Source organism: Urtica dioica, chromosome 7 (genome assembly GCF_054948205.1).
Source record: "Urtica dioica subsp. dioica isolate 48M chromosome 7, U.dioica_male_clone48M_v1_H2, whole genome shotgun sequence".
Classification (NCBI taxonomy): Eukaryota; Viridiplantae; Streptophyta; class Magnoliopsida; order Rosales; family Urticaceae; genus Urtica; species Urtica dioica.
In genome coordinates, this window is record NC_142762.1 from 45,487,905 (window position 1) to 45,514,329 (window position 26,425).

At 40.8% G+C, this 26,425-nt stretch overlaps 4 protein-coding genes and 1 non-coding gene across 7 annotated transcripts; 4 read left to right on the top strand and 1 right to left on the bottom strand.

Moving 5' to 3' along the window:
- The first annotated feature begins 978 nt into the window (after nucleotides 1–978).
- Nucleotides 979–4,283, top strand: AMY1 (alpha-amylase-like protein). Its single transcript, XM_089619593.1, has 4 exons — nucleotides 979–1,255; nucleotides 1,342–1,477; nucleotides 2,926–3,686; nucleotides 3,770–4,283. Exons 1-4 carry the CDS (start codon nucleotides 1,163–1,165, stop codon nucleotides 4,034–4,036), a joined length of 1,257 nt encoding a protein of 418 aa, XP_089475719.1. The 5' UTR covers nucleotides 979–1,162; the 3' UTR covers nucleotides 4,037–4,283.
- Nucleotides 4,284–4,396: 113 nt separating this feature from the next.
- On the top strand, nucleotides 4,397–9,494 carry LOC149392112 (Vacuolar import/degradation, Vid27-related protein). Its single transcript, XM_089619596.1, has 3 exons — nucleotides 4,397–6,549; nucleotides 7,233–8,868; nucleotides 8,995–9,494. The coding sequence occupies exons 1-3, from the start codon at nucleotides 4,412–4,414 to the stop codon at nucleotides 9,277–9,279; spliced, it is 4,059 nt and encodes a 1,352-aa protein (XP_089475722.1). The 5' UTR covers nucleotides 4,397–4,411; the 3' UTR covers nucleotides 9,280–9,494.
- A 297-nt stretch (nucleotides 9,495–9,791) lies between these two features.
- Nucleotides 9,792–11,846, top strand: LHCA5 (photosystem I light harvesting complex protein 5). The gene is made up of 6 exons (XM_089619594.1): nucleotides 9,792–10,062; nucleotides 10,151–10,283; nucleotides 10,385–10,497; nucleotides 10,578–10,682; nucleotides 10,799–10,887; nucleotides 10,990–11,846. The coding sequence occupies exons 1-6, from the start codon at nucleotides 9,875–9,877 to the stop codon at nucleotides 11,130–11,132; spliced, it is 771 nt and encodes a 256-aa protein (XP_089475720.1). The 5' UTR covers nucleotides 9,792–9,874; the 3' UTR covers nucleotides 11,133–11,846.
- Nucleotides 11,386–11,473, top strand: TRNAY-GUA (transfer RNA tyrosine (anticodon GUA)). The gene is given in 2 exon segments: nucleotides 11,386–11,422; nucleotides 11,438–11,473. It is a non-coding gene; the product is annotated as a tRNA-Tyr (tRNA).
- LOC149392115 (protein WEAK CHLOROPLAST MOVEMENT UNDER BLUE LIGHT 1-like) lies at nucleotides 11,660–15,613 on the bottom strand. 3 transcript variants are annotated; one of them, XM_089619591.1, is made up of 4 exons: nucleotides 15,420–15,613; nucleotides 15,233–15,279; nucleotides 13,871–14,491; nucleotides 11,660–13,780 (listed from the first exon to the last, which is right to left on the bottom strand). In XM_089619591.1, the coding sequence occupies exons 3-4, from the start codon at nucleotides 14,444–14,446 to the stop codon at nucleotides 11,969–11,971; spliced, it is 2,388 nt and encodes a 795-aa protein (XP_089475717.1). In that variant the 5' UTR covers nucleotides 14,447–14,491; nucleotides 15,233–15,279; nucleotides 15,420–15,613; the 3' UTR covers nucleotides 11,660–11,968. The 3 variants fall into 3 exon arrangements, with proteins under 3 accessions (XP_089475717.1, XP_089475718.1, XP_089475716.1); XM_089619592.1 differs by lacking the exon at nucleotides 15,233–15,279; XM_089619590.1 differs by lacking the exon at nucleotides 15,420–15,613 and having other exon boundaries at nucleotides 15,233–15,366.
- Nucleotides 15,614–26,425: the final 10,812 nt, after the last annotated feature.

The following is a 26,425-nucleotide window of genomic DNA, read 5'->3' on the forward strand; positions in this document are numbered from 1 at the left end:
TAGCCCAATTTCACGCTAAAACTCCACATCTTCTTTAGTCTATTTCGTTTGTTCTTCTCTCGTTTTATATGTTTCATTTATTCAAATTTGATATGGTATACGTACCATCATATCGTTGATTAGTGTGGTTTAGCTCCATATCCACTTTTCATCTTATTAAAAAAAAAAAAAAAAAAAAAAATTGGCTCAAGTATTTATTTTTGTGAGGAGATCTTCCAGACTAAAAAAAAAGAGGTATATACTATACTTATATATTTTTTTGGTTGGTCATGACCCATATGGACGGGCGTAGGACCCAATGAACTATTAAGGCTAACCCATGGTAACCGATTCTTTACTATATATATATATATATATATATATATATTTTTTTTTTTTTGTAGTCCGAAACGTAAAATAAATTTTAAATTATGAGGAATCAAAATAGGAAAATGAAAAAATAGACACAAGCATTCTCCACGTGTATTCATTAGTATAGATTCCATTTTTCACCCAATTTTTCATAAAAATGTAATCAACTAATTAGTTATACACTTGTCATATCTATCTAGCATAGCTGTTAATTTCACACCGCCTCCAATGTTAAAGTTGTGAGTTCAATCTTCATTGACAATTATAATACTTTTCTTTCCTTTTTAATTTCCTCCATCCAAACAACACAAAGAAAATATGGACTCCTAACCACGCATTGGAAGGCAAAGTATTTATTTTTTGTGATTAAGCTAGTATGATGTAAAAAAAAATTAGTAGGCCAATTCAAACTTTTTTGTATGAATTGTAAAAATAAATATTGTTTCTAATAATATTTCATTTTGATTTCAAAAAATGACGTCATATATCATTGCGAACCTCCATTGAATATTAGATCGTGTATTGGGTTGGGTCTTGTTAATTTCCACAGCTTCAAACAGTCGCTCACTATATCCGTAAGTTGCGATGAGTTATCCTAGAAATTAATACAGACGCACAGCGACTTGACTCAACTATCCATCTTTGGAGTCAGTCAATAAGATGTGGGGTCACCAAAATCCAATTAGCTTGTACAAAATCGATAGTTACGCCAAACTTTGTGGAATAGTCGAGATGAGTCATAATAGCACCACCTCTATTTAAACACCAAGATTTTCTCATCTCAAACACACACAGGACAGGACGACCAATTATGGCTTCGCTCGTCAAAGCCAAAGCACTTTGCTCTTTCTTCCTCTGCATTTATCTCTTCCCTTCCTTGGCTAGTTCCACAATATTATTCCAGGTACAAAGTAGCAGCTTATTTATTACTACTTGACTTACATGATGATATAATTATTGGGTTAATAATAATACGCTGTAATTAATTAGGGTTTCAATTGGGGTTCAAGTGAGAAAGGAGGATGGTATAACTCACTAAAGGACAAAATTCCGGATCTGGTTGGCGCCGGAATTACTCATGTCTGGCTTCCCCCTCCTTCTCACTCTAATGCCAATGCTCCCCAAGGTGCGCTACTTATTATATGATTCAAATTTCAAATAAAATCAACTGCATTAAGATTTTGTGCCCCCATATTTATTAAGGTATTTATTAAGACAGTCAAGATGACAATAGAAAGAAATGACAAATTAACTAGTTTACTTATACTAGTGTTTAGATACACGCAAACGTGTTTGAGACTAGTAATACCACTTATCCTCTTACGAATAAGACTTGAGATTATGACACGTACTCATAAAAGTGCTACACTGTTCGTTTAATTTTTTACAAAAAAAAAAAAAAAAAAAAAAAAAAAAAAAAAGAAATTGAATTTTTCAAAATTCTCTTAATAAAATACTCATAAAAGTGCGACATTTTGATAATCGGGTGCAACTTTCCGTTGCACCCGATGCCTTTATTTGTAGTAGTGTATAATCAATTATGGTCAATAACACTCGGTCAAAGGAGAGGACATAACTGGTCAAAATACACATATTTATCATATTTATGATAAATTTTATTTAAAAATTGAATCATGGTAGTTCACACATGGAGTATGAAATTTTCCTTCGTATCGTACATATTAAAAAGAATTAAAACTTTTGTTTATCGGACAAATAACTTAAATAATAACAACCAATAAAAAACAAACAATACAGTAAATAAATTCAATTTTTTTTCACTAATATAAATTTTGTTTACTTAAAAATATAGAAGAAATTTCTTGAGATATCTGAAAGGTTATCCTCAATTAAAATTATTATCCAAGTATTTAAAGTATTAAAAATAATCTATCTTATGCTTAATTCTCGCATTGTATAACACATGCATATTATTTTAGTTTGACCTATTTTATTTTTTTAAGTATTAGATAATTAGACTAAATTTTTAAATAGATCATACCCATATGCATAACTCTCCAAAAACACATACAATAATACAGTTAATCGTGAAATACATTAAAAAAAAATTCATATAAGTTATTATGTGATGTAAATTGTCTTATAAACTATTATATACATATAAATTATCCATGCAAAATAAAATATACATATATTTTGTTCTATAATATGAATTTGATTACTTTCACGACTGAGCTTCGTCGAAGATTTGCAAAGAGAGATCGGAAAAGAAATTTGAAAAAGAAATAATCTTCATTAATTGATAACAACGAACAAGGACAGGTATTTATAGTTATTGATAACAACACAAACGACGAGGAAATAAAACGACCACTAACTAGCTAAAACAACCTAAACCAAATCTAATTCCAATAATTACCATCCCAATCATTAATGTTTTAGAATAATTAGCTAAATCAGTCAAATCAACAAACATGTAAAATAGCAAAATAATTAGTTAAATAACTAAAATTTAAAATATAATGTTTTAAGCAGCGTCTTTTTTTTTTTTTTTTTTTTTTTTTAACATGTTTTGATGATTTTGACGGTGTAAAATTGTATTAAACTATAAAGGGTACATTCCGCAAAGGCTATACGACCTTGACGGGTCAAAATACGGAACCAAAGCGGAGCTCGTGTCCTTGATCGCCGCCCTCCGCTCCGCCGGAATAAAAAGCATCGCCGACATCGTCATCAACCACCGCTCGGCGGAGGGTCCAGAGTCCATCTTCGAGGGCGGGACTCCGGACGGGAGACTCGACTGGGGCCCGGAATCCATCTGCAGAAACGACAAAGAGTTCCCCGGCACCGGAAACGACGACACCGGAGCGCCCTTCCATGGCGCCCCGGACATCGACCACACCAACCCCCGCGTCCGGCAAGAGCTCTCCGACTGGCTGACGTGGCTCTCCTCGCCGGAGGTCGGCTTCTCCGGCTGGCGCCTCGACATGGTCACCGGATACTCCCCGGCCGTCGCCAAAATCTACGTGGAGGCCGTGAAGCCGGAGTTTGTAGTCGGCGAGAAATGGGACGATTTGGTGGACTCAGACTCTCACCGCGGTGCCCTCGCCTCGTGGGTCGATGCCGCCGGAGGCGCGGTCAAGGCCTTCGACTTCACCACTAAAGGAGTCTTGCAAGAGGCGGTGAAGGGACAGCTGTCTAGGTTGAAAGACTCCGCGGGAAACCCGCCGGGGCTCATCGGAATCAGGCCGGAGAGCGCGGTGACGTTCATCGACAACCACGACACGTGGTCTCAGAGCCTGTGGCCTTTTCCTAGAGACAAAGTCATGCTGGGTTACGTCTATATCCTCACCCACCCGGGAACTCCGACCGTTGTAAGTATTTCATTTCTCTCTTGCTCTCTCTTGTGTGCACGTGTATATAATGATGTGTGTGTGTGTGTGTGTGTGTTTTGCAGTTCTATGATCACCTGATAGAGTGGGGGCTGAAAGAGGAAATAAGCAAGCTGAGCGCGATCAGAAAGAAGAACGGAATAAACAGCGGAAGCGTCGTCAAGGTTTTGGCGGCCGAGCCTGACATCTACATGGCGATTATCGATGACAAGACCATAATGAAGATTGGTCCAAAAATGAATCTGGGGAGCGATTTGGAAACCATGGTCACCACCAATGGCTACTACGTTGCCGTTAGCGGTGAAGCTTATGCCGTGTGGGATAAGAATTAGAGATTGTGTCTGATCTCTCTCTCTCTCTCTCTCTCTCTCTCTCATATATATGTATGCCTAAATCGAGTGAATTTAAAGTATGTGGTAATTTTCAAGAATGTAGAGCCAAAAGTACGAAGTATTACTAAATGGCGTTGGTGTGTAATAACGGTTATCATTATAATGATAACGTTTTTAAATAATATATAACATAATTTTAGAGCTTTCCACTTTTAATTTGACCGAAGCCAAACAATGTGCTTTATTTTTTTTCTCTTTCTCTCTTATATTGGAAAGTTGCGAACTTCAACAAGTTCAGTTTGAGCGAAGCGAGTTTTCATATGTAGTAGCTGGTTTGAAGTTTTCGCGCCGCCCCCGAGCTCTGGAAGGCAGAGTATGAGCTTGATATCTTCGTTTGGTCTCTCGACGAAGCCAAGCCTCGCTCAATTTCACGCTCTGTTGAAGTGCTACACCGAAAGCAAAAACCCAAAGCGCGTTTTGCTTGTTTTCCGCGAATTGTTGATCTACGACGAGAAGCCCAACGACCATACTTTCGCTTTGCTGATGAAAGGCTGTGCAACTCCTAGTACGTTTAGCTCCTCTCGATTGAATTTAGTCGAAGCGAATCTAGTTCACAACCAGCTGATGAAATCTGGGTGTTGCCAGTTTGTACACCTCAGCACTGCTCTTCTCGGTTTCTACGCGGAGTTGGGATACTTGAAGCTTGCACAGCAAGTGTTTGACGATATGCCTGACAGAGACCTCGTGGCTTGTAATGCGTTGATTTGTGGGTTTTCAAGAAATGGGTGTCACTTTGACGCGTTGTATTTATTTGTTAGAATGCTCAGAGAGGGATTTAGTCCTTGCCACACGACTTTCGCTGGGTTGGTTCCGTCGTGTGGTAGGCTAGGTCTGGCTTTCAACGCGAAGACTGTCCACGGGTTTGGAATCAAGACCGGCCTTGATTTGGACTCTCAGGTGAAGAACGCGTTGACCTCGATGTATGCGAAATGCGAGAGCGTTGAATCGGCCGAGAGTTTGTTCGAAGAAATGGAAGATAAGAGCGTGGTCTCTTGGAACACCATGATCAGTGCCTTTGGCCAGAATGGTTTCTCTGACGAAGCAGTGACGGTCTTCAAGCGGATGAGGGAACAGAGAGTCGAAGCGAACACGGTGACAATGGTGTGCCTTCTATCTGCAAACGCCGACCCCGAAACCATACACTGTTACGCGATCAAGACCGGCCTCGTCGAAGAATTTTCCGTAACGATCTCGTTTGTTTGTGAGTACGCGAGACGCGGGAGCTCGAAATCAGCCGAAGAGCTTTACATGTCGTCTCAAGAGGAGAGCTTGGTGGGTTTGACCGCGATCATCTCGTGCCACGCGGAGAAAGGCGAAATGCGATCTGTTGTTGAACACTTTTCCCAAATGCAGCGTTTGGACATGAAACCCGACGCGGTTACTATGGTTGGCATTGTCCACGGGATTTCGGAACCCGCTCACTTCGCCATCGGGATTGCTTTTCATGGTTACGGTGTCAAAGTCGGGCTGAGCACAGATAATTTATTCGCAAACGGGCTGTTAAGCATGTACTCGAAGTTGGATCAAACAGAAGCTACTTTCTCCATCTTCCACGAGATGAGCGAAAAGCCATTGATTACTTGGAATTCGTTGATCTCCGGTTGTGTACAGTCTGGTAGGTCAGTTTTCGCTTTCGACTTGTTCTCCGAAATGAAAACGCTCGGCTATAAACCCGATGCCATAACTATGACTAGTCTGCTATCCGCGTGTGGTCAACTCGGGTGCTCGAGGATCGGCGAGACGATCCACAGTTACATCCTCAGAAACGACGTGGAGATCGAAAGCTTTGTAGAGACCGCTCTGACCGACATGTACGCCAAATGCGGAAGAATAGAGCGAGCCGAGAGAGTCTTCAATTCAATCAGAGACCCGTGTTTGGCCGCGTGGAATTCGATGATCTCGGGGTATAGCCTGTACGGCCAAGAACGCGAAGCTCTGTCCAGCTTCTCCGAGATGAGAAAACGACAGCTGTCGGACCCGGATCGCATCACTTTCATAGGCTTATTAGCGGCTTGTAGCCACGGAGGCCTAGTAAGCCAAGGAAGAGAGCACTTTGAGGCGATGAGGAAAGAGTTTGGCATCGAGCCGGGCCTCGAGCACTACGCTTGTATGGTCGGTCTGTTGGGCCGGGCAGGCCTTTTCGACGAGGCCTTGCTTTTGGTCAGAGATATGAAAATAGAGCCCGATTCAGCGATATGGGGCGCTTTGCTCGGAGCATGTTGTGTCCACCAACAAGTCAAGCTTGGAGAGTATTTGGCCAAGAAGATGTTCTTGTTGGACGCCACGAGTGGCGGGTTTTACGTGTTGATGTCCAATCTTTACGCCATCAATGGAAGATGGGATGACGTGGCCAAAATGAGAGAGATGATCATAGAGACCGCCGCCGGAGATTCCGGTGGGTTTAGCATGATTCAAGTCACTTCATTGAGAGATGTCAATTCTAATTTCTCTCAACTATAGCTATGTTTGATTAAAAAAAAAAAATTGTCCTCTGTATTATCATGTACTAACACCTTCAGAGCATTAGTTGAAAAAAGAAATTCTTAGTTTTTTTTTTCATTTTGTTTAGTTCAGGGTTTTTAAAAAAAAAAAAAAAAAAAACTTGCAAACAAAATTAAATAGTACAGATTCTAAATTAGATGGAAGATTGAAGGGTGTTTATTATTTTTTTAAAACGAAATGTCGTAGAATAGTTAAAAAAACGACATGTCGTAGAGCGGTTAGAGAAGAAAAATTTTGTCGTAGAAGTGTAAAAAAACGACATGTCGTAGATTAGTTTATAAAAACGACATGTAGAACGGTGAGTAAAACGACATGTCATAGAACAGTTTAGATGAAAAACGACATCGTAGAATGGTGGTGAAAAACGACATGTCGTATAACAGTTTACAAGAAAAACGAAATGTCGTAGAACACTTAAACGAAAATCGACATTTCGTAAAGCGGTAAAGATGAAATACGACATGTCGGAAAATGCTGAAGAAGAAATACGACAAGAAATATGAGGCGCTGATTGTCCAGAAGGTAATTGGCACACCCCTTCTCATTTCCTCATCACCGCTTAGGAAAACCAACCAACGTGCCCTAGAAACGAACTTTTTCAAATTTCGAAATTTGCCGCTCTCTCTCTCTCTCTCTTCGGCGCCATGGGTGGTTCACACAGCCGCGAGGATCTCGAGATCACCGACTCCGACGAGGAAGAGGACGAAGAACGAGAACAAGAAGAAGAAGATCAGTACGAGGACGCCGCCGGAGGAACCAGCAGCGAGAGATCCAAAACTCCGTCTTCCATCGACGACGTCGAAGCCAAACTCAAAGCCCTAAAGCTCAAGTACGCCTCGCCGAACCCCAAAAACGCCGTCAAGCTCTACCTCCACATCGGCGGTAACACCCCCAAGGCCAAATGGGTAATTTCCGACAAACTCGCCTCTTACTCTTTCGTCAAAGCCAAAAACTCCAGAGACGACGACGAGGACGAAGACGACGATGACGAAGAAGACGAGAGACAGGGAAAAGGCGGAGGAGGAGATTCTTGGTGGTTTCTCAAGGTCGGCTCGAAGATCCGCGAGAAGGTCTCGTCGGAGCTGCAGTTGAAAACCCTAGCGGACCAGCGAAGGGTGGATTTGGTCTCCCGAGGCGTGTGGGCGATGAAGTTCTTCACGCCAGAGGATTACCAAAGCTTCGTCGCAAAGTTCAGAGAGTGTATGTTTGAGAACACTTACGGGGTTGAGAACACCGACGCGAACAAGGTCAAGGTCTTCGGAAAAGACTTCGTTGGGTGGGCTAACCCAGAGGCCGCGGACGATTCGATGTGGGAAGACGCTGAAGATAGTTTTTCGCCGGTGCCGCGGAGGGTCAACCACGACCTGAGGGAAGAGTTCGAAGAGGCCTCGAACGGCGGAGGGATTCAGAGCCTGGCCTTGGGAGCTCTGGACAACAGTTTCCTCGTCGGAAACTCGGGGATTCAGGTGGTCAAGAACTTCAGCCACGGGATCCACGGCAAAGGAGTGTTCGTCGATTACGATCGTGGAAGCTTCAGCGCGGGCCCGAAGCTCGTCCACTCGACCCCGAAGAAAGCTCTGCTCATGAAGGCCGAGACGAACATGCTTCTCATGAGCCCCATCACGGAAGGAAAACCCCACGCGAAAGGGCTTCACCACTTGGACATCGAGACCGGGAAGATCGTGACGGAGTGGAAGTTCGAGAAGGACGGGACCGATATCTCCATGAGAGACATCGCCAACGACAGCAAAGGATCCCAGCTCGACCCGGCTGGCTCGACGTTCCTGGGGCTCGACGACAACCGTCTCTGCCGGTGGGACATGAGAGACCGCCACGGGATCGTCCAGAATCTCGCGGAATCCGACGGCCCCGTCCTGAACTGGACTCAGGGACACCAATTCTCCAGAGGGACGAACTTCCAGTGCTTTGCGAGCACCGGGGACGGGTCGATCGTGGTCGGGTCTCTGGACGGGAAGATCAGGCTGTACTCGAGCAGCTCGATGAGGATGGCCAAGACGGCTTTTCCCGGCCTCGGGTCGCCCATCACTCACGTCGACGTGACCTACGACGGGAAATGGATTCTCGGGACCACCGACACGTATCTGATCCTCATCTGCACTCTCTTCATCGACAAGGACGGGAAATCGAAGACGGGGTTCGGCGGCAGGATGGGGAACAGGATCTCCGCTCCGAGGCTGTTGAAGCTCACTCCTCTCGACTCTCACCTCGCCGGAGCCGATAAGAAGTTCCGCAACGCCCAGTTCTCTTGGGTAAGTTATATTTATATATATAGCCTTTTAGCCCTTAAACTCCTTGAATTAGCAATGGATTGAATGTGAATATGAATATGAATATGAATATGAATGTGTGGTGGTTTTGATTTGAAATGGGGTTAGGTGACGGAGAGTGGGAAGCAGGAGAGGCATTTGGTGGCGACGGTTGGGAAGTTCAGTGCGATATGGAATTTCCAACAGGTGAAGGACAGCTCGCACGAGTGCTATAAGAACCAGGAGGGACTGAAGAGCTGCTATTGCTACAAGGTGGTCCTGAAAGACGACTCCATTGTCGACAGTCGCTTCATGCACGACAAGTTCGCCGTCACCGACTCTCCCGAGGCACCGCTTGTCATCGCGACCCCCATGAAAGTCAGCTCCTTTAGCATCTCCACCAACAGGCGATGACAGTTTCATCTCTCTCTCTCTCTCTCTCTCTCTCTCTAGCAAATGGAGTGTATAAACTTTTCTGTTTAGGGCTTCCCAGGGGTGTTTAGGCCTTTTAGAGCAACTGAGAGTCTCTTCTGAATCCTAGTAATGTGTTTGCTTCAGACATTGTTTTGGATGATTGTTGTTGCAGTTGCTTGATGTTTTTTCATTACGAAATTATCGTCGTCTCTTCAGCTAATGGTGTTGAAAATATTAGTGATGGTGATAAATCTTTGTAACGTTTGAAAGGAAAGTGCTGTGACAGTCTTAAACCGTTGGATGGCGGATTTATCAAGACTAAAATATATATATATATATATATATATATATATATATATATATATATATATATTTCTTATCTGAATTCACAAGGCTTTGCATACATTTTGCAAACTTGGCCACAAAGCACAAGGATATGGGAAGTGGTCCCATAATTTTCTGTCACCTCTCCATAGAATTAGAGATACATGAACATATGGTAGTTATAAAATATACGTAGCTGAAACCTGTGGACCTCATGGCATGAGAATTGAGTGAGCCACTTCCCCGGAAAAAAAAAAATTTGAAAAAGAATATGGCATTTACAGTGGGAAGAGGTCTCCAATTTCTGCAGTGTCCTTTATCTTTTAGTAGGAAGAGCGAGTTTAGAGCGACAAGAAATCCATGGCCGGCTCAAAGTCGTGGCAATCTTGTGGTGGCTCGTGCCCAGATTCGTCCCACATGGCTTCCGGGGCTCGACCCTCCCTCCTATCTCGATGGAAGGTGAATTGTCAATCCATAATGCTCTCATTTGGACTCGAGCTCGGCTGATTCATTTTTTTTTTTTTTTTTCCGTCCATTACATGAAAAGCCTACCTGGGGATTTCGGGTTTGACCCACTTGGGCTCGGAGAAGACCCGAAGAGCCTGAAGTGGTACGTTCAGGCAGAGCTGGTTCACTGCCGTTTTGCCATGCTTGGAGTTGCCGGGATTCTTCTAACAGATGTCAGTGATTTCTCGGACTCCTCTGGATTTTCTTTTCTTCTTCTCATAAACAATTTGCCTACACATTATTTCTCTCTTTGACTATAGTTTCTTTCTTGCAGTTATTACGCGTAGTAGGTGTGAGCAATATGCCGATATGGTATGAAGCCGGAGCAATTCAGTTTGATTTCGCTGACACGGAAACTCTGTTCCTCGTCCAACTAATCCTGATGGGGTTCGTAATAAATCACTGAAATACCCGAATTACGCTCCTCTCTAGGTTTCCAACTTTACTTGATTCCCATGTTCATGCAGATTTGTGGAAAGTAAGAGATACATGGATTTTGTTAGGCCCGGTTCCCAAGCGACGAAAGGATCTTTTTTTGGAGCAGAGTCTGCGCTCGCGGGTCTAGAGCCCGGGTAGATTTCTCTCTTCTTCTCTAGCAATTCTCAGTCTTAGAGCAAAGACCAAAAAGCTGAGCTTTGTTTGTTTATTTGTTTATATACTTTATGTGTATATGGTTTGAGATTCACAGATATCCGGGTGGTCCTATTCTAAACCCTATGGGCATCGCTAAAGACATCAAGAGCGCTCATGTTTGGAAGCTCAAGGAGATCAAGAACGGTTCGATTCAGTTCTTTTGTAGTACCTTTTGTTTATTATGGTGGTGCTTTTGAAAGTTTTTGTTTTTGTTTTTAAGCTGTTTAGTTGTTATGGTTTGTTCAGGACGTCTTGCGATGATGGCGATGCTCGGATTCTTTGTTCAAGCCTCCGTGACTCACGTGGGACCAGTTGACAATCTTCTGGACCATCTCTCTGATCCATGGCACAAGACCATTATCCAGACACTGACCAACTCTAGTTTATAAAAAAAAAAAATGAAAATGCCTACTTTGGTTAATATTATTACTCTCTCACCACCAAACAAGCAACCATTCTTGGCTGCCTCATATCGTAATGCGTATACCATGTTTTAATTCGAGCTTCATTCTTTTATTGCATTACAATATTATTATTATGTAAAGCGCTGGTCACTAGTAGCATTTCGCTCCTGCGATTAAATTGTTTAAAAAAAACGTTTTTTTAAGGCTAATTAATACAAAACAAAATTAATTAATAAACCCGGCTTTAGCTCAGTTGGTAGAGCGGAGGACTGTAATTGTTTCCAACAGCCATCCTTAGGTCGCTGGTTCGAATCCGGCAAGCCGGACATTTTACTAATCGCTTTTTGTATATTCCACTGAGATTAGCGCAAAAACTATATTGCATTATATGAATGTCAAAATCAAATTGTAGAATTTATATGCTTTTATTACCAATCGTTTATAACTTTCATTCGCTACATTCAAAAGAAAATTAATAATAACAATCCCCACGTTGAAGTAGTCAATCACAGGAAACCCAACCAAATCCTTTCATTATGCAAACTCAAGAGTATACCTTCAATATTACAACCCTATACATACCGGTCTCCACAAAACAATAACAATAATGAGAAAAAACAATAACAATAATGAGAAAAAACAATTGACAGAAGAGCTATACATTATACAAGTATGCTATTCCCTCTTTTCTCCGAAAAACCACCGGAGATACACCAGAAAAAAAAAAAAAAAAAAAAAAAAAAAAATCAGCCAATACCATGAATCAACTTATTACAAAACATGTACATGGAATAAAAAATAGCCTTTGGTAAAAGTAGTAACTACGTCGTCGACTTGTTCGCCTGTGCTCTCTTCTTCGCCAGAAACATCAGAAACTTCGGGAACAGCGACTTCTTCTTCTTCCTCGTCGGCTTAGGCTCTTGTAACGAATCGCTGTCGTCACTATTCCCGTGTCGGTACGAGTTAGGGCTCGCCGCCTCGGAGGAGTGGCGATCCAACGTGGCTCCTTTCGCTCCCCCGAAAGCGCCGCCGCCGGGGCTTCCGCCGGAATTCTCAGTCACTGCCGCGGCGGCCTGAGCGGACTCCTCGGACTTGCGGCGCTGCTCGTGCTCGGAGCGCCATTTTCTGAGCTCTTGTTCAACTCCCAACTTGCCTTCCTTGGCCTTCTCGGCCTTTTCCATGGCGACCCTCAGAGCCTCCCGTCTCGAAGCCATTTCCCGGTTGACCTCTTCGAGCCGCTCGAGGCTTTTGAGCTCCGACTCTTTCGCCGCCTCGATCAGCGCCACGGCCGCGGCCACCCTCGCGTTGGCCTCCTCCTCCGCCTCGTGGGCCCGCTTGCTCAGCTCGTAGTACTCCTCCAACGAGAGCGTGACACCTGTCGGGGACTCCGCGTCGAGCGAGTTCCTCGCGGACTCGCTATCCTGCAGAGCCTTGATCGCGGCGATCGCGAGGCTCTCGGAGGCCCTGGCGGCCTCGATCTCCTTCCGGGCCGCGACGAGCCGGGACTCCATCGTGCTCGCTCCGGCCTTGGCTTGCTCGGCTTCTTCTTTTGCCCTCCGGAGATCCTCGCGGGCCTGTTGGGCCCGAGACTTGGCCTCGTCGGCCTCTCGGGCCGCTCTCTGAAGCTGCCGAGGGATGTCAACCATCTTCTCGCGGGCCTCTTTCTCCTTCATCTGGGCCACGGCGATCTCGGACTTGGTGTTGTTCAGCTCGGCCTCGATGGAAGCCACCGCCACCGAAGCCATCGCTTCCCTCTGCTCGATCGACGCCAGCGCCGATTTCTCCTTCTCGAGCTCGGACTTGAGCGACGCCGCCGCGACCTTCAAGAACTTCACTTCCGTCACGGCTTTCTCGATGCTGACTTTGATTTCCTCGACCTCCTTCTTCGCCAGAGAAGTCCCTTCTTCCTCCTCCTTCAGTTTCGAGGACATGTAAGAGACCAGCTCGGCTTTCAGATCCACCAGCAACGCCGAAGCTGCGTCGTGCTTCGACTTGAGATCTTTCGCTGATTCGATCTGCTGGTTTAGTTTCCCGAGCTCCTCCTCGGCTTCCTTCAACTCCTTTTCCCAGCTGAGGCAATCTTGCTCCCTCGCCATCGCGGCTCCGATCCTCTGCTCCTCCGCTTCGAGATGCGCCGCGTGGGCCGACTCGAACGATTCCTTTGCGGCGATCAGCTCGATCGTGAGCTCTTCCACCGTCTTCTCGACCTCCTTGGCCGCGGAAACGGCCTCCGCGGCTCTCTTCACGGCCACGTCTTTCTCGATCACCAGAGAAGAGTACTCTTTACGCAGAGCTTCTAACTCTTCTTTCACGGATCTCAGCTCGGAGACCGCCGATGTGTGCCTGGCCTTTGCGACCTCGAGCTGAGCCTTGGCAGCCACACTGGACTCGTCGGCGATCCCTTGCTCGAGCTCTTCCACTCGGAGCTTCGCGAGCTCCGAATCTTGTTTCGCTTGGTGTTCTTCGGTCTGTGCTCTCTCCAAGTTCAGCTTCAGCTCCTCGATGAGCCGCTTTGTACCGTCCAGCTCTTTCAGAACTTGAACTTTCGCCTCTTCCGCGTATTCCGACCGTTTCTGGTAGTCGGGAATCTCCTCCTGTGCTTTCTCGAGTTCTTGCTCTACAAGCTTGCGTCTCTGTTACAATTTCCACCAATGGGTTAACATAGGGAAAACAAGAAGAAAAAAAACAAAGGGTTAAAGAAAAAAGGAAAACTTATTAAGTACCTCCACAGTCTGAATTTTATGGGCTTTCCAATCAACGATCCCTCCAAATTTTGAAACAGCTTCTTTCACAGATTCAAAAGGCGCTGCCGTATCGATAATGCCTCTGCTCGGAGAATCTGCAGCGTTTTGTTTTCTGACAGCAATTACAGGGGCTTTCACGGGTTGAATCACATCGTCCGTTTTAGATTCCGTTGCCTCAAGAAAGGAATCGGATGATTCGATCACGTCACTGAGGCCAGTCGAACCAACATCTGGATTCGGTACCCCATTACCGTGGCTGTCACTTTCAGCTTCTACTAAGCCTCGACTTTCGGCACTTTCGGGCACAGAATCCTGAATCTGGGTCTCTTCCGTTTCACTGATTTGTTCAGTGATGGTTGGGTCAGAAACTTGATCATCTATTGGAAGAGACTGGGTTTTTTCTTCGGGAGCATCTGGTTCAGATACCGACTTTATTACTACAGACTCTGTGCTGTTTTCAACTTTTCCATTGAGAATCGGGTTTTCCTCGACATCATTGTGGGGTGTTGATGAGGGTTCTGGAGGTAATTGTTCAACACTTTTCACCTCCTCCATTTGCACAATGCAATCAGAAGTGCAAAATGATATCGATGCTGAGTTCTGAATCAGTAAAAAGTATGTTTTAGAGATTTCGACAATACTTCAAAAATTTTAAGAACTCTAATGCAAGGTTTGTTATGTGGTCATCAACATATTACAATTCAACAGAAGTTCAATGATTTATTTTAAAAAATAAACACTTTTAACGGTGAAATGCAGTGAGGCTAAACCAGCTAAAAATCGACTTTATAACATGAGAAAACTAGACTGAAACCCATAAAAGAATCTTATTTATTCATTTATTTTTATCTTGATATCTAACTAGTAATTCAATTCTTCAGCACATACTTTTTTTCTGTCTTTGAACCGTAAGTGATATTATTTAGTCACTATATTTTGAGCAAAAAGAATTTAGGTTTTTCTGGGTCCAATACGATTCTAATCTCCAATCCAATACAGGTATCAAGCAATGAATACAAAGCCTTAAAAAAAACCTCAAAGACAGATAATTTTGGAAAAAAAAAACTTGCAAAGACGAGGAGATAATATTCTGATAGCAAATAGCTATAGAAGGAATATTGAGAAACAAAAACCAGAGGAACTTTAATCTACGAACATGAGTTTAAAGCAAATTAGCGACTTTTAGTCAAAGAAGAAACAACAAATTAAAAAGATAATAATACAGATTTAGGTTCGCCAGAGACGCACTAATTACCAATAATTCTATCCCGAAACTCAGAAATCAAAAATCTAAACTCGGATTAAACTCCTTTAATAAACAGAGAGAGAGAGAGAGCTCACCGGATTATCCAGAAATGAAATTGAATTAATGATGGTATCAAGGAATTCTATAAAATTAACAGGAAAAAGGAGGAATTAGCAAAACAAAAGCTTTGCTAAAATAAAATATAAAAAAAAGTCTAAAAATAGGAAGAGAAGAAAACGGGGAGAATAGAAATCAATAATACACGTGAGTGGAGCTTATTACCTCTTCGCAAAGACTCGATCCACTCTGCGGCTCTCTATTTTTTCGTATATATTTATTTTCCTATTTTAAGATTTAATTTTTTTGCTATCAAGTGTAAATTAATATTAGTAAATAGTATGAAACGACTTTTGTAGTATTTTCTGAGTTTTTGTTTTTGTTTTGACTTATAAATGGAGGCCCAGAAAGCAGAAGAGCTACTCCATAATACTCATTCACACACCTTCTCTTCTTTGGACCCTTTTTGTCCACCTCACTCTCACTTGTCTTTTTCTTTTATCTATTTTTTTATTATTATTTCAATTATGATGTTTTATATACCTTAGTTATTAACTGTATGTACTATCTGCTGCCAATTTGATTTATTACATTTTCCATCTTATAGGTCAGTTTTGGTTTACTTTTTTTTTGGTAAGGGATTCAATATTTATGATAAAATGTTCATCCCAAGAACAAAAAGTAATTTAATGTGATTTAAGAAGTGATTGTAATTTAATGTGATTAAGAAGTGATTATATAATTTAATGCTATTTTAGATGTGAGTATGTGACTATAGAATGACTTTTCCGTCTTTAACTTAAGAAGAGGTTAGCGTCATGGGATGAAAGTTTGACTAAAATTAATGAAGCTGATATGCTGGAGAAATGGGGGTATTTCTTTCAATTATATCTATTTATATATATATATATAATTAATTTAAATCCCAACCGAGCCCTATATGACACTTTTCACTGTCGTTGAGCTAGAAAAGCAAATAGACACGTATTTTTTAGGTGAACTAATCTAACCATTCCCACATTTAATTTCGAGTGTTCATTTTCTTATTTATAGAAAAAGCTTGAATTCGGAAAAAAAATTTAGTACTTGAGATAATACACAACACTTTTTAAAGTGACTATAGATCAAGATAGAGCATCTTTAATGGTTTCTTGCTTAAGAATTGTAGGGATTTGCTTGCAAATATAAAAAATGTTTAGCTAGTTGCTTAACCATTGTTTTGCATATTGGTTATTGATTTAGCTAAGCAAATCTAAGCAAATTGGCTAATTTAAGCTAGTTGCTTAACTATTTAGCTCTAGAAAATCTATGTGGCAAAAATACTATTTAACTAAGCAATAGCCTAAGCTAAACCATTAAAGATGCTCTACCCTTTCAACACATTATTATTATTATTATTATTTTAAAGTGACTAAAATAATAATAATAATAATAATAATAAATGAAGCCCTTTCAAGATAATAATAGCCATTAATAGCGGAAGGTAAAATAAATAACTCACCGCCGAACGCTATGAATTTACTAGCTTGCCCGGGTTTAATGTTTTTGCTGAGGAAGTGAAATGGGAGTTTTGTAATATTTTAAAAGAAAAGACGCGTTTAAATGAAGCCACGAGCTTAGACGATGAGTTTGTGTGGGCCGAGTAAAAGCTCAGAGGAAGGAACACACATAACGGAAATAAGAATTAGAAAAAATCAAAAGCCAAACCAGAAAAAAGACATGGAAACAAATATTAACAAATGGACAAATTGAAGCTAAAAAGGCAGTCCTAGCTGTTGGTGGGTCCAGATCTCAAAGCACAATCATGACCGTTAATCATTATTTTATGGTAAAAGCATGAGCCGAGACTTATTTGGAATAGGAATTCCAACGCAATTGAACATGTTTTCGGTAATTGGAAATTGGAATCGCAAAAGTAAAGGAAAAAACAAAATTAACAACAATTAAAAAGAAGGTTCCATTCATTTCATATAATTGTGTCGCAATGAGAAGAGATTGGGATCTGTGGCAGCAATTGTTTTTGCAATTTATGGATAAGTGGTATTATGGTTTGCCAGTTTTTTAAGCCTATTCTTCTGAGTTCTGATACATCCACGTGGTTCTATATTCTCTGGAGGTATATGCAACTAGTTACCTCTAGATCAGATTAATTGAAATTTGGTATTTTGTGAAAATAACCAATCGATGACAAACAAAAACAAAAGATAGCAATTAAAAAAAAAAAAAAAAAAGATAGCTTGGCGGTTTGTGGGCAACACAGACGCTACGACTAACGGTAGTGCGTATACACGAAGTGTGACATTTGCATTAATTTAAGAGTTCAACTAGAGTCTACACATAGCTGTTTATTTTTGGATTGTGTTGTTGATAGCGCCGTTGCTTCCTAGTTAAGCTGACGGGCTCAAATGAGCTTGATTACGCAATCTTAAACGCTTAATTAGTCATTGGGTTTTGTAAGGATATGATCATAAAATTAACTTTTCAAGTCTTATTTATCAAATCAATCACTAGATTTATTTAAAAACAGCTCCTTTTATCAAATAGGAAGATAACAGAGAGGTAAAAAAAACAAAAGAGAGGAGAAAGATTTATAGTGATTTGGACTTGAACTTTTAGAAGGACTAGTTTAAAAAATGCGCGATGCGCGAGTCAGCACTATTTTTTTTTTTAAATGAAAAAGAAAAATAAGTAAAATAGAGTAAGTTGAAGACTTGTAATTGTATTAAATATAATATACATTTACAAAATATATTGATAAGAGAAGGGGGAAAAAAAATTAATATACATAAAAAAAAAATTATATAAAATATAATGATGAAAGATAAAAAAAAATTGAAGGCTGGAAAATAAAAATTGAAGGCTGAAAAAAAAAGGCAAAAAAAAAACGACCACGTGTCGATGTCAGGCGGGGCCACATGATGGCCCTAGGATGCATGTGGGGGAGGAGTTGCTCCTTATTAACTATGTTATAGATATATAATAACATATACTCAAAATAATGTATGTTATTGGTATAATATAATATAGTATCAGTAACTATGATTATAATATACATAAAAAAATTATACAAAATATATTGATGAAAGAGGGAGAAAAAAGAAAATAATATAAATAAAAATATATACAAAATATATTGATGAGAGAGGGAAAAAAATTAAAGCTCGGGAAAAAAAAATAAATGATAATGTATGTTATTGATATAGTATAATATAGTATTAGTAATTATGATTATAATATACATAAAAAAAATTATACAAAATATATTGATGTTTGGAAGGGAAAAAAAATCAAAATTGGAAGGCAAAAAAAAATCAAAATCGAAAGGAAAAAAAAATCAAAATCGGAAGGAAAAAAAAATGGCCTTCACGTGTCGCCGTCTGACGGCACCAAGATTCAAGTTGAAATAAAAATATATTCAAAATATATTGATGAGAGAGGGAAAAAAAATTAAAGGTCGAAAAAATAAATAAATGATAATATATGTTATTGATATAGTATTAATAATTATTATTATAATATACATAAAAAAAAATTATACAAAATATATTGATGTTTGTGAGGAAAAAAAATCAAAATTGGAATGGAAAAAAATCAAAATTGGAAGGTAAAAAAAAAAAAAGGCAAAAGGCAAAAGAAAAAAAAAATCGGAAGGCAAAAGGCAAAAAAAAAAAAAAATGACCGTCACGTGTCGCCGTTTGGCGGCGCCACGTGGCGGAACCAGGTTTAAAGTTGAAAAGGCACTTGGCTTCTAATGTCACCCTTGAGAAGTCAAACTCGCTCAAAATTTCAAAAAAAATTTACTTGACTTGTTAAGCGTCCCTAAATTATATATAAAAAAGACAAAAATTTAAATTCAAGATCTTTAGAAGAGATAAGTTACTTCTAAGAGACCAATTTGAAGTAGTGTAGAGAGCTGTTGGGTGGCTAGCCGTCGGACGGCTGTTAATTGTGTAATTTTTCTCTTTCTTTCAGCTTCTTAGTATGAAGGCACATAACATAAGTAAATAATGAAACCTTAACCATGTGCCTATGCAATTTTTCTTAATTCATTTTATTTTTCCTCAAGCCACATGCAAGTATTGGACCTTAAAAAATTGTGTACCTCGTCGCTAATTTTATGTCGTATCTTACCGAGATTAAAGAAGAAATACACGAACATTTAAGATAACAAGCCAAACCTTGAGAATCGAATGTATCTGGCCAGGTTTCTAATATTTTTTTAAAGGGTTTGACGAGTTCCTTAATTGGTTTCTGACCGAGAATAAAAAAAAAAAAAATTATACACGATAAATTGTCTTATAAATAGCATTGTATCAGCCCAAGATTCAGATAAATATCGCGAGGTATTATGAACATATACGACATATTGTGTATATATTGTCTCGAGACATAAAAATGGTGGAGAGATATAGCTACCTAAAGTATTACCACAATCTAGTTGTGTTGAAATCGAGCTCGTCAGTTTGCCAGTTCGCCACTTCGCCAGCTCGTCACTTCGTCAGCTCGTCAGCTCGTCAGTTCGTCCTTCCTCCTGACAAGCGTGCTTCGGAAGTCCTCTCTCCTTGGAACTCATCACATGGGAAATTGTGTTAATTTATTTGTCATCTATTTTCTATGTCTTATTTTATGTGTAATATTTATTACGTTCTATTTCCTAGATAGAATTATTACATGTATTTATTACACTCTCTCTTGTATCCACCATATGTATAAATAGGTGATACAAGTTCATATCAAATATAAGAAATATTCAAAGTCTCGGAACACTCTCTCTCTTCTCCGATTCTCTCTTTCTTTCAACATGGTATCAGAGCAGGGAAAATCAATCACCATGAACACTACTCCGACCACCTTTCAGTCTCAATCTGAATCCTTCTCCCAACATATCACGAGTCACAAACTCAACGGTCACAACTTCCTACAGTGGTCACAATTCGTGCTCATGTTCATATCGGGACGAGGTAAAGATGACTACCTCACAGGCGCGGCAAAATCTCCAAAGATCGAAGATCCGGCGTTCAAGAGTTGGAAGGCAGATAATAACATGGTGATGTCCTGGCTCATAAACTCTATGCATCCCGAAATCGGGGAAACCTTCCTCCTTTACCCAACGGCAGTAGAAATCTGGCAAGCAGCTAGAGAAATCTTCTCCAACTCCGAAGATGTGTCCGAGCTGTTTGAGACTGAGAACACTCTCCACGACCTACGTCAAGGAGAGATGTCTGTTACTCAGTTCTTCAGCTCGCTCACACACTTGTGGCAGAAGATCGACCTCTACGAACAGCACTAGTGGACCTGCCCCGAAGACTCAAAACTCTACCGCAGGATAGTGGAGACCAAACATGTGTTTAAACTACTATCCGGTCCCAACCAAGACCTTGATGAGGTCAGAGGTCGGATACTTAGTACAAAACCACTACCATCTCTCCGTGAAGCCTTCTCCGCGGTCAGACACGAGGAAAGCAGGAGGAAACTCATGCTGGGAGTTATCCAATCGAGCTCAATTCCGGGCTCATCCTCAGACTCGTCCGCCCTCACCACGCATGGAAACGAAGTACTTGCAGCCCGTGTCTCAACAGAGAGACCTCGCAAACCTCGCCCCTACTGCGATCATTGCAGACGACCTGGACACCTCCGAGAAACCTGCTGGAAGCTGCATGGGAAACCACCGCTCGAAGTCAACCCAAGACACTAAGGATCCGAACTCAGTCGGAAACTTAGTATCCACTTCGTCCGTTGCCTCGACCTCGACCTCGACCTCGGACTCTCCCTTCAGCAACGACCAGCTCGTTATTCTCCAAAAACTTATCCAACAAGTCCAACTCAGTGGATAAACCTCCAGCGTTGGTCCTCTAGGTAACTCTCCTAGAGCCCTCCAACATGTAAGCTCAGAGAATCCCACAGCATGGATTGTCGACTCCGGTGCCTCTGATCATATGACTGGTAATCGAAGTCTATTCACAACTTACTCCGCTTGTAATAAAAGCATATCAGTCACCATCGTCAACGGAGCCAAAACTCAAGTCACTGGTGTTGGCACCGTGGTCTTAACAAAGTCTATGAGGCTAGAATCGGTGTTCTTTGTTCCCCAATTACAATGCAATCTCTTATCTGTGCATAAGATCAACAAAGACTCTAAGTGCAGAACTATTTTTTATGAAAGTTCATGTGTGTTTCAGGAACAGGTCACGGGGAGACAGATTGGTAATGCCGAGCTGAGTATCGGACTCTATGTCATCAAGTCAGATCAGTCCGCCATGTGTCAGCTCGCCCAACAATCACCCCAGTATAAAGAGATCATGCTCAATCACCTTAGACTAGGACATCCAAATTTCATGTATCTCAAAAGACTATTTCCTTCTTTGTTTATCAATAAAAATATCAATTCCATTCAGTGTGACATGTGTGAGTTCGCTAAACATACTCGAAGTTCATATCACTCAACCTCGTATAAACCATCTCGCCCATTTGCCACAATTCACAGTGATGTATGGGGACCCTAAAAAATTCCCAATATCACTGGAGTTCGATGGTTTCTTCTATTTGTTGACGACCACACTAGACTTAGTTGGATATACATGATGAAACAAAAATCCGAAACATCCAACCTATTCAAATTCTTTCACAAAATGGTCCAAACACAGTTCGACACCTCCATCCAAATTGTCCACACCGACAACGCCCGAGACTACTTTAATTCCGAGCTCGGCCATTTCTTCAAAACACATGGCATAATTCACTCTAGCTCGTGCGTTCACACCCCACAACAAAATGGGGTAGCCGAAATGAAAAATCGACACATACTCGAGGTCGCTCGAGCCATCATGTTCTCCTCAAACGTTCCATCTCATTTTTGGGGAGAATCAGTCCTCACAGCCACCTACCTCATAAACAGAATGCCATCTCGTGTCATTGGCTACAAAATCCCATCCCAAGTCCTTCTAGAGTCATACCCTCACTCTCGACTCATCTCAACTCTCCCTGCGAAAGTATTCGGATGTTCAGTCTTCACCCATTCTTATGACCAAGGTAAACTTGATCCAAAATCTCTCAAGTGCATCTTCCTTGGCTATTTAGCAACTCAGAAAGGCTACAAATGCTATGAACCCCGGTCCCGTAAATTCATAGTCTCCATGGATGTAACATTTCATGAGTTAAGTCCTTACTTCGCCAATTCAGCTCGTCATGGGGAATATAATGGAGATGACTTCCCAAATTGGCTCATCATAAACCCAGAATTCACCTCGCCACTAAGTCCACCTAGTTCGCTCCCAAATCCGACCTCACCTGTTCAAGAAATTCCCAGCTCGCCCCACAGTCCGACCTCGCCTATTCAAGAAATTCCCAGCTCGCCCAGTCCGACTCTGATTCCCAGCTCGCAAGCCTCTGAACCCTTTCCATGCGAACTGAACATCATCCAGAGTCCGGTACAAGCTCGCGAACAAAATGTCTCTCCGAACCTGAACCACGACACTATTGAACAAGGTAACATCTCATCTCCGGACTTACCAATTACATTGAGAAAACCTGCTCGGTCGTGTGGACAATACAAAATAGAGGATTACGTGTATTATGTGAACCTATCTACGGGCTACCAAGCCTATGTGGCGAAGTTAGATGAAGGTAAAGTGCCACAATCCATCGAAGAAGCCCTTCAAAGTCCTGAGTGGCGAGATGCGAGTCATGCCGAGATCCAAGCCCTCGAACAGAATGATACGTGGGATATCGTCGAGCTACCACCAGGCAAGCGAACTGTTGGATGTAGATGGCTCTTTACCATCAAACACAATCCAGATGAGACAGTGGAGAGATACAAAGCCCGCCTTGTCGCGAAAGGGTACACTCGAGCATATGGCATTGATTATCAAGAGACGTTCGCTCCAGTTGCGAAGTTCAATACCATCAGAATCCTCATTTCACTAGCAGCCAACTTAGATTGGCCTCTCATTCAGCTCGATGTGAAGAATGCATTTCTAAATGGAGAACTGGAAGAGGAAGTCTACATGCAACTCCCACCGGGATTTGACAATGATCAAGGAGCAAACAAAGTCTGCAAACTCAAGAAGTCTCTATACGGTCTAAAACAGTCCCCTCGAGCATGGTTCGGAAAATTCACCAATGTACTCAAGCGTTGCGACTACGAGCAGAGCCAAGCCGATCCAACACTATTCTCAAAGATCTCAACACAAGGCAAGCACACCATCCTGAGTGTGTATGTGGACGACATAGTCATCACCGGAGACGACCTAGAAGAGATCAGGAGACTGAAGCAAACTTTGTCATCTGAGTTCGAAGTCAAGGACCTTGGCAGCCTACGATACTTCCTCGGCATGGAGGTAGCTCGATCAGAAAATGGCATCTCTGTTTCCCAGCGCAAGTACACGTTGGATCTCCTCAAAGAAACTGGCATGCTTGGCTGTAAACCAGTTGACACTCCGATGGACGCCAATGTGAAACTTCTAGCTCGCATCACCGAGGCCGCCACCGACAAAGAAAGATTTCAGCAGCTCGTAGGAAAACTCATCTACCTAACTCACACGAGACCAGATATTGGATTCGCAGTGAGTATGGTAAGTCAATTCATGAGTAATCCCTCGGAAACTCACATGGACGCAGTCATGAGGATTCTCCAATACCTCAAAGCTGCCCCAGGGACTGGTCTCTCCTTCAAGAAAAGACGAAGTCGAGGTGTCGAAGTGTTCACAGATGCGGACTGGGCCGGATATGTTCCAGACAGACGATCAACATCAGGCATGTGCACATACGTCTGGGGAAATCTTGTTACCTGGCGAAGCAAGAAGCAGTCCGTTGTCTCAAGAATTAGTGCTGAAGCCGAGCTCAGGTCTTTAGCAAGCGGAGTATGTGAAGGCATCTGGCTGAAGAGAGTTCTCGACGACCTCAAGATCATCATCGAAGGTCCAATCAAGCTCTTTTGCGATAATCAAGCTGCTCTCAGCATAGCCAAAAATCCAGTCCATCATGACAGAACAAAACATATCGAGATCGACCGATACTTCATCAGTGAAAAGATTGAAGAAAAAATAATCGATATGGAATACGTTCCATCAGGTCGTCAGCTCGCCGACATTCTCACTAAAGCCCTTCCTCGAGCAACCTTCTCCGAGCTATGTAGCAAGCTTGACCTCCTCAACATATACAGTCAAGCTTGAGGGGGAGTGTTGAAATCGAGCTCGTCAGTTCGCCAACTCGCCACTACGCCAGCTCGCCACTTCGCCAGCTCGTCAGTTCGTCAGTTCGCCCTTCCTCCTGACAAGCGTGCCTCGGAAGTCCTCTCTCCTTGGAACTCATCACATAGGAAATTGTGTTAATTTAATTGTCATCTATTTTCTATGTCTTATTTTCTGTGTAACATTTATTACGTTCTATTTCCTATATAGAATTATTACATGTATTTATTACACTCTCTCTTGTATCCACCATATGTATAAATAGGTGATAAAGTTCATATCAAATATAAGAAATATTCAAAGTCTCGGAACACTCTCTCTGTTCTCCGATTCTCTCTTTCTTTCAACAAGTTGGACACTTGATGGACCACAAAATGGTGGAGAGATTGCATACTATTGCTTTCATTTGAAGAAAATAAAGGCATGGTCGACGAAGATATTAATAATATTTTTTTTTTATTTCTAAAATGTGATTTTGTTTTTTCTTTTTCAAAATTTGTAGTTTTATGAGAACTTTCCTCGTAAAAGTACTATTAATTCTGTCAAACAAGCACATATTTTTATTTTCTTTTTCTGTACTTTGGTACTAATATAACCATTTAAATCATATGCAAACTCTTAATAAGAGATTAAAATTTCCCAAATAAAATAATGGAATGCAAAGGTCTTCTAATCAGTTGGTACAACAAAGATATTCAGTAAATTCACAACTAAACTCCAACTCTCTCTATTATCCTTAATGCTTGACTTGCACCCAAATCAAATAATATTTTCCGAAGTAGATATTGCCATCGCTAACCCAACCCCCCGATGATAAAGACCAAGCATCGGACTCCTTTACTTAATAGATGTGTTGCTACGTAAATTTTCCGTTGTTGCTATGTAAATTTGTAATGTCCTTACGTATATTAGTTTGTAAGAAACTTTTCTATTTCCGGGCATAGTCAGTATCTATGAAATACTGAATTGCGTCACAAACTTAAAAAATTATATCAATTTAATCAATCAGCTTATCTATGTACAAGTCAAGCAGCCATATGTTAATTTGATGGATTCATGTCTTCGAAGAGGTAAGCTAATTATATACGTACGAGATATTAATTTTATTGACTATACTCGAGGCCAACTAATTTATTATTACATTTATTAATTTCTTCGATGATCATTTTCTACCTTTTTTTTTCTAAACGTATTGCTATATTATATATATATATATATATATATATATATATATATATATATGTACAAATTTATAAGTAACTAATTTATCAAAATTTAGAGATTTACTCAATAATTAATTTTTTGTAAATTTTTAATAAATAATCATTATAGTGATGTGACATTATTTAGACATGCTTAGCATTTTATTTATGTCATTGGAGTCTATTGTTTATTTACAATTATTACGACTATTTATAACTATTAACGTTTTTTTTTTTTTGCTTTGTTAATAAAATCTCGTGACTATTTACTTAAAGTTTATTAAAAATTGATTATATGAACATATAAGCTTAGCTTAAACATATAAGCAATAATATACCGGTTTGACATGAATGAATTCAAGAGTATATATGAATGTCGAAACCGGATCCTCTACTACTTGGTTTTTTTTTTTTTTTTGTATCTCCAATCAAAATAAATCGTGTCATCATTTTAATTATCAATTTATATTTATTTAAAAATAGATTAAAATAATTAAATTAACTTATTTTGATTTAGAGGACAATAAAAAAAAACAGTAAAAATGGACCAAAAATCTGGATTCATGAATCTCTCGTTACTAAGGCAAAAGCTTGTATCTTTCAACGCACTTAACTGTATTATAATATGTTTAGCAAGTTGAACAAACGTAATCGATTCTCTAGTCTCAACCACCGCAAGTGCAACTTTTTTTTTTTTTCCTTCTACTTTACTAGTTATATATAAATGATGTGTAATATGTTAGGTATCACCTTGTGATATATAATACGACCATACAGTCTTTACTCGTGTTAATTTACTCTTTATCTTCCAAAATATACACATAGCCATAAACATAAAACA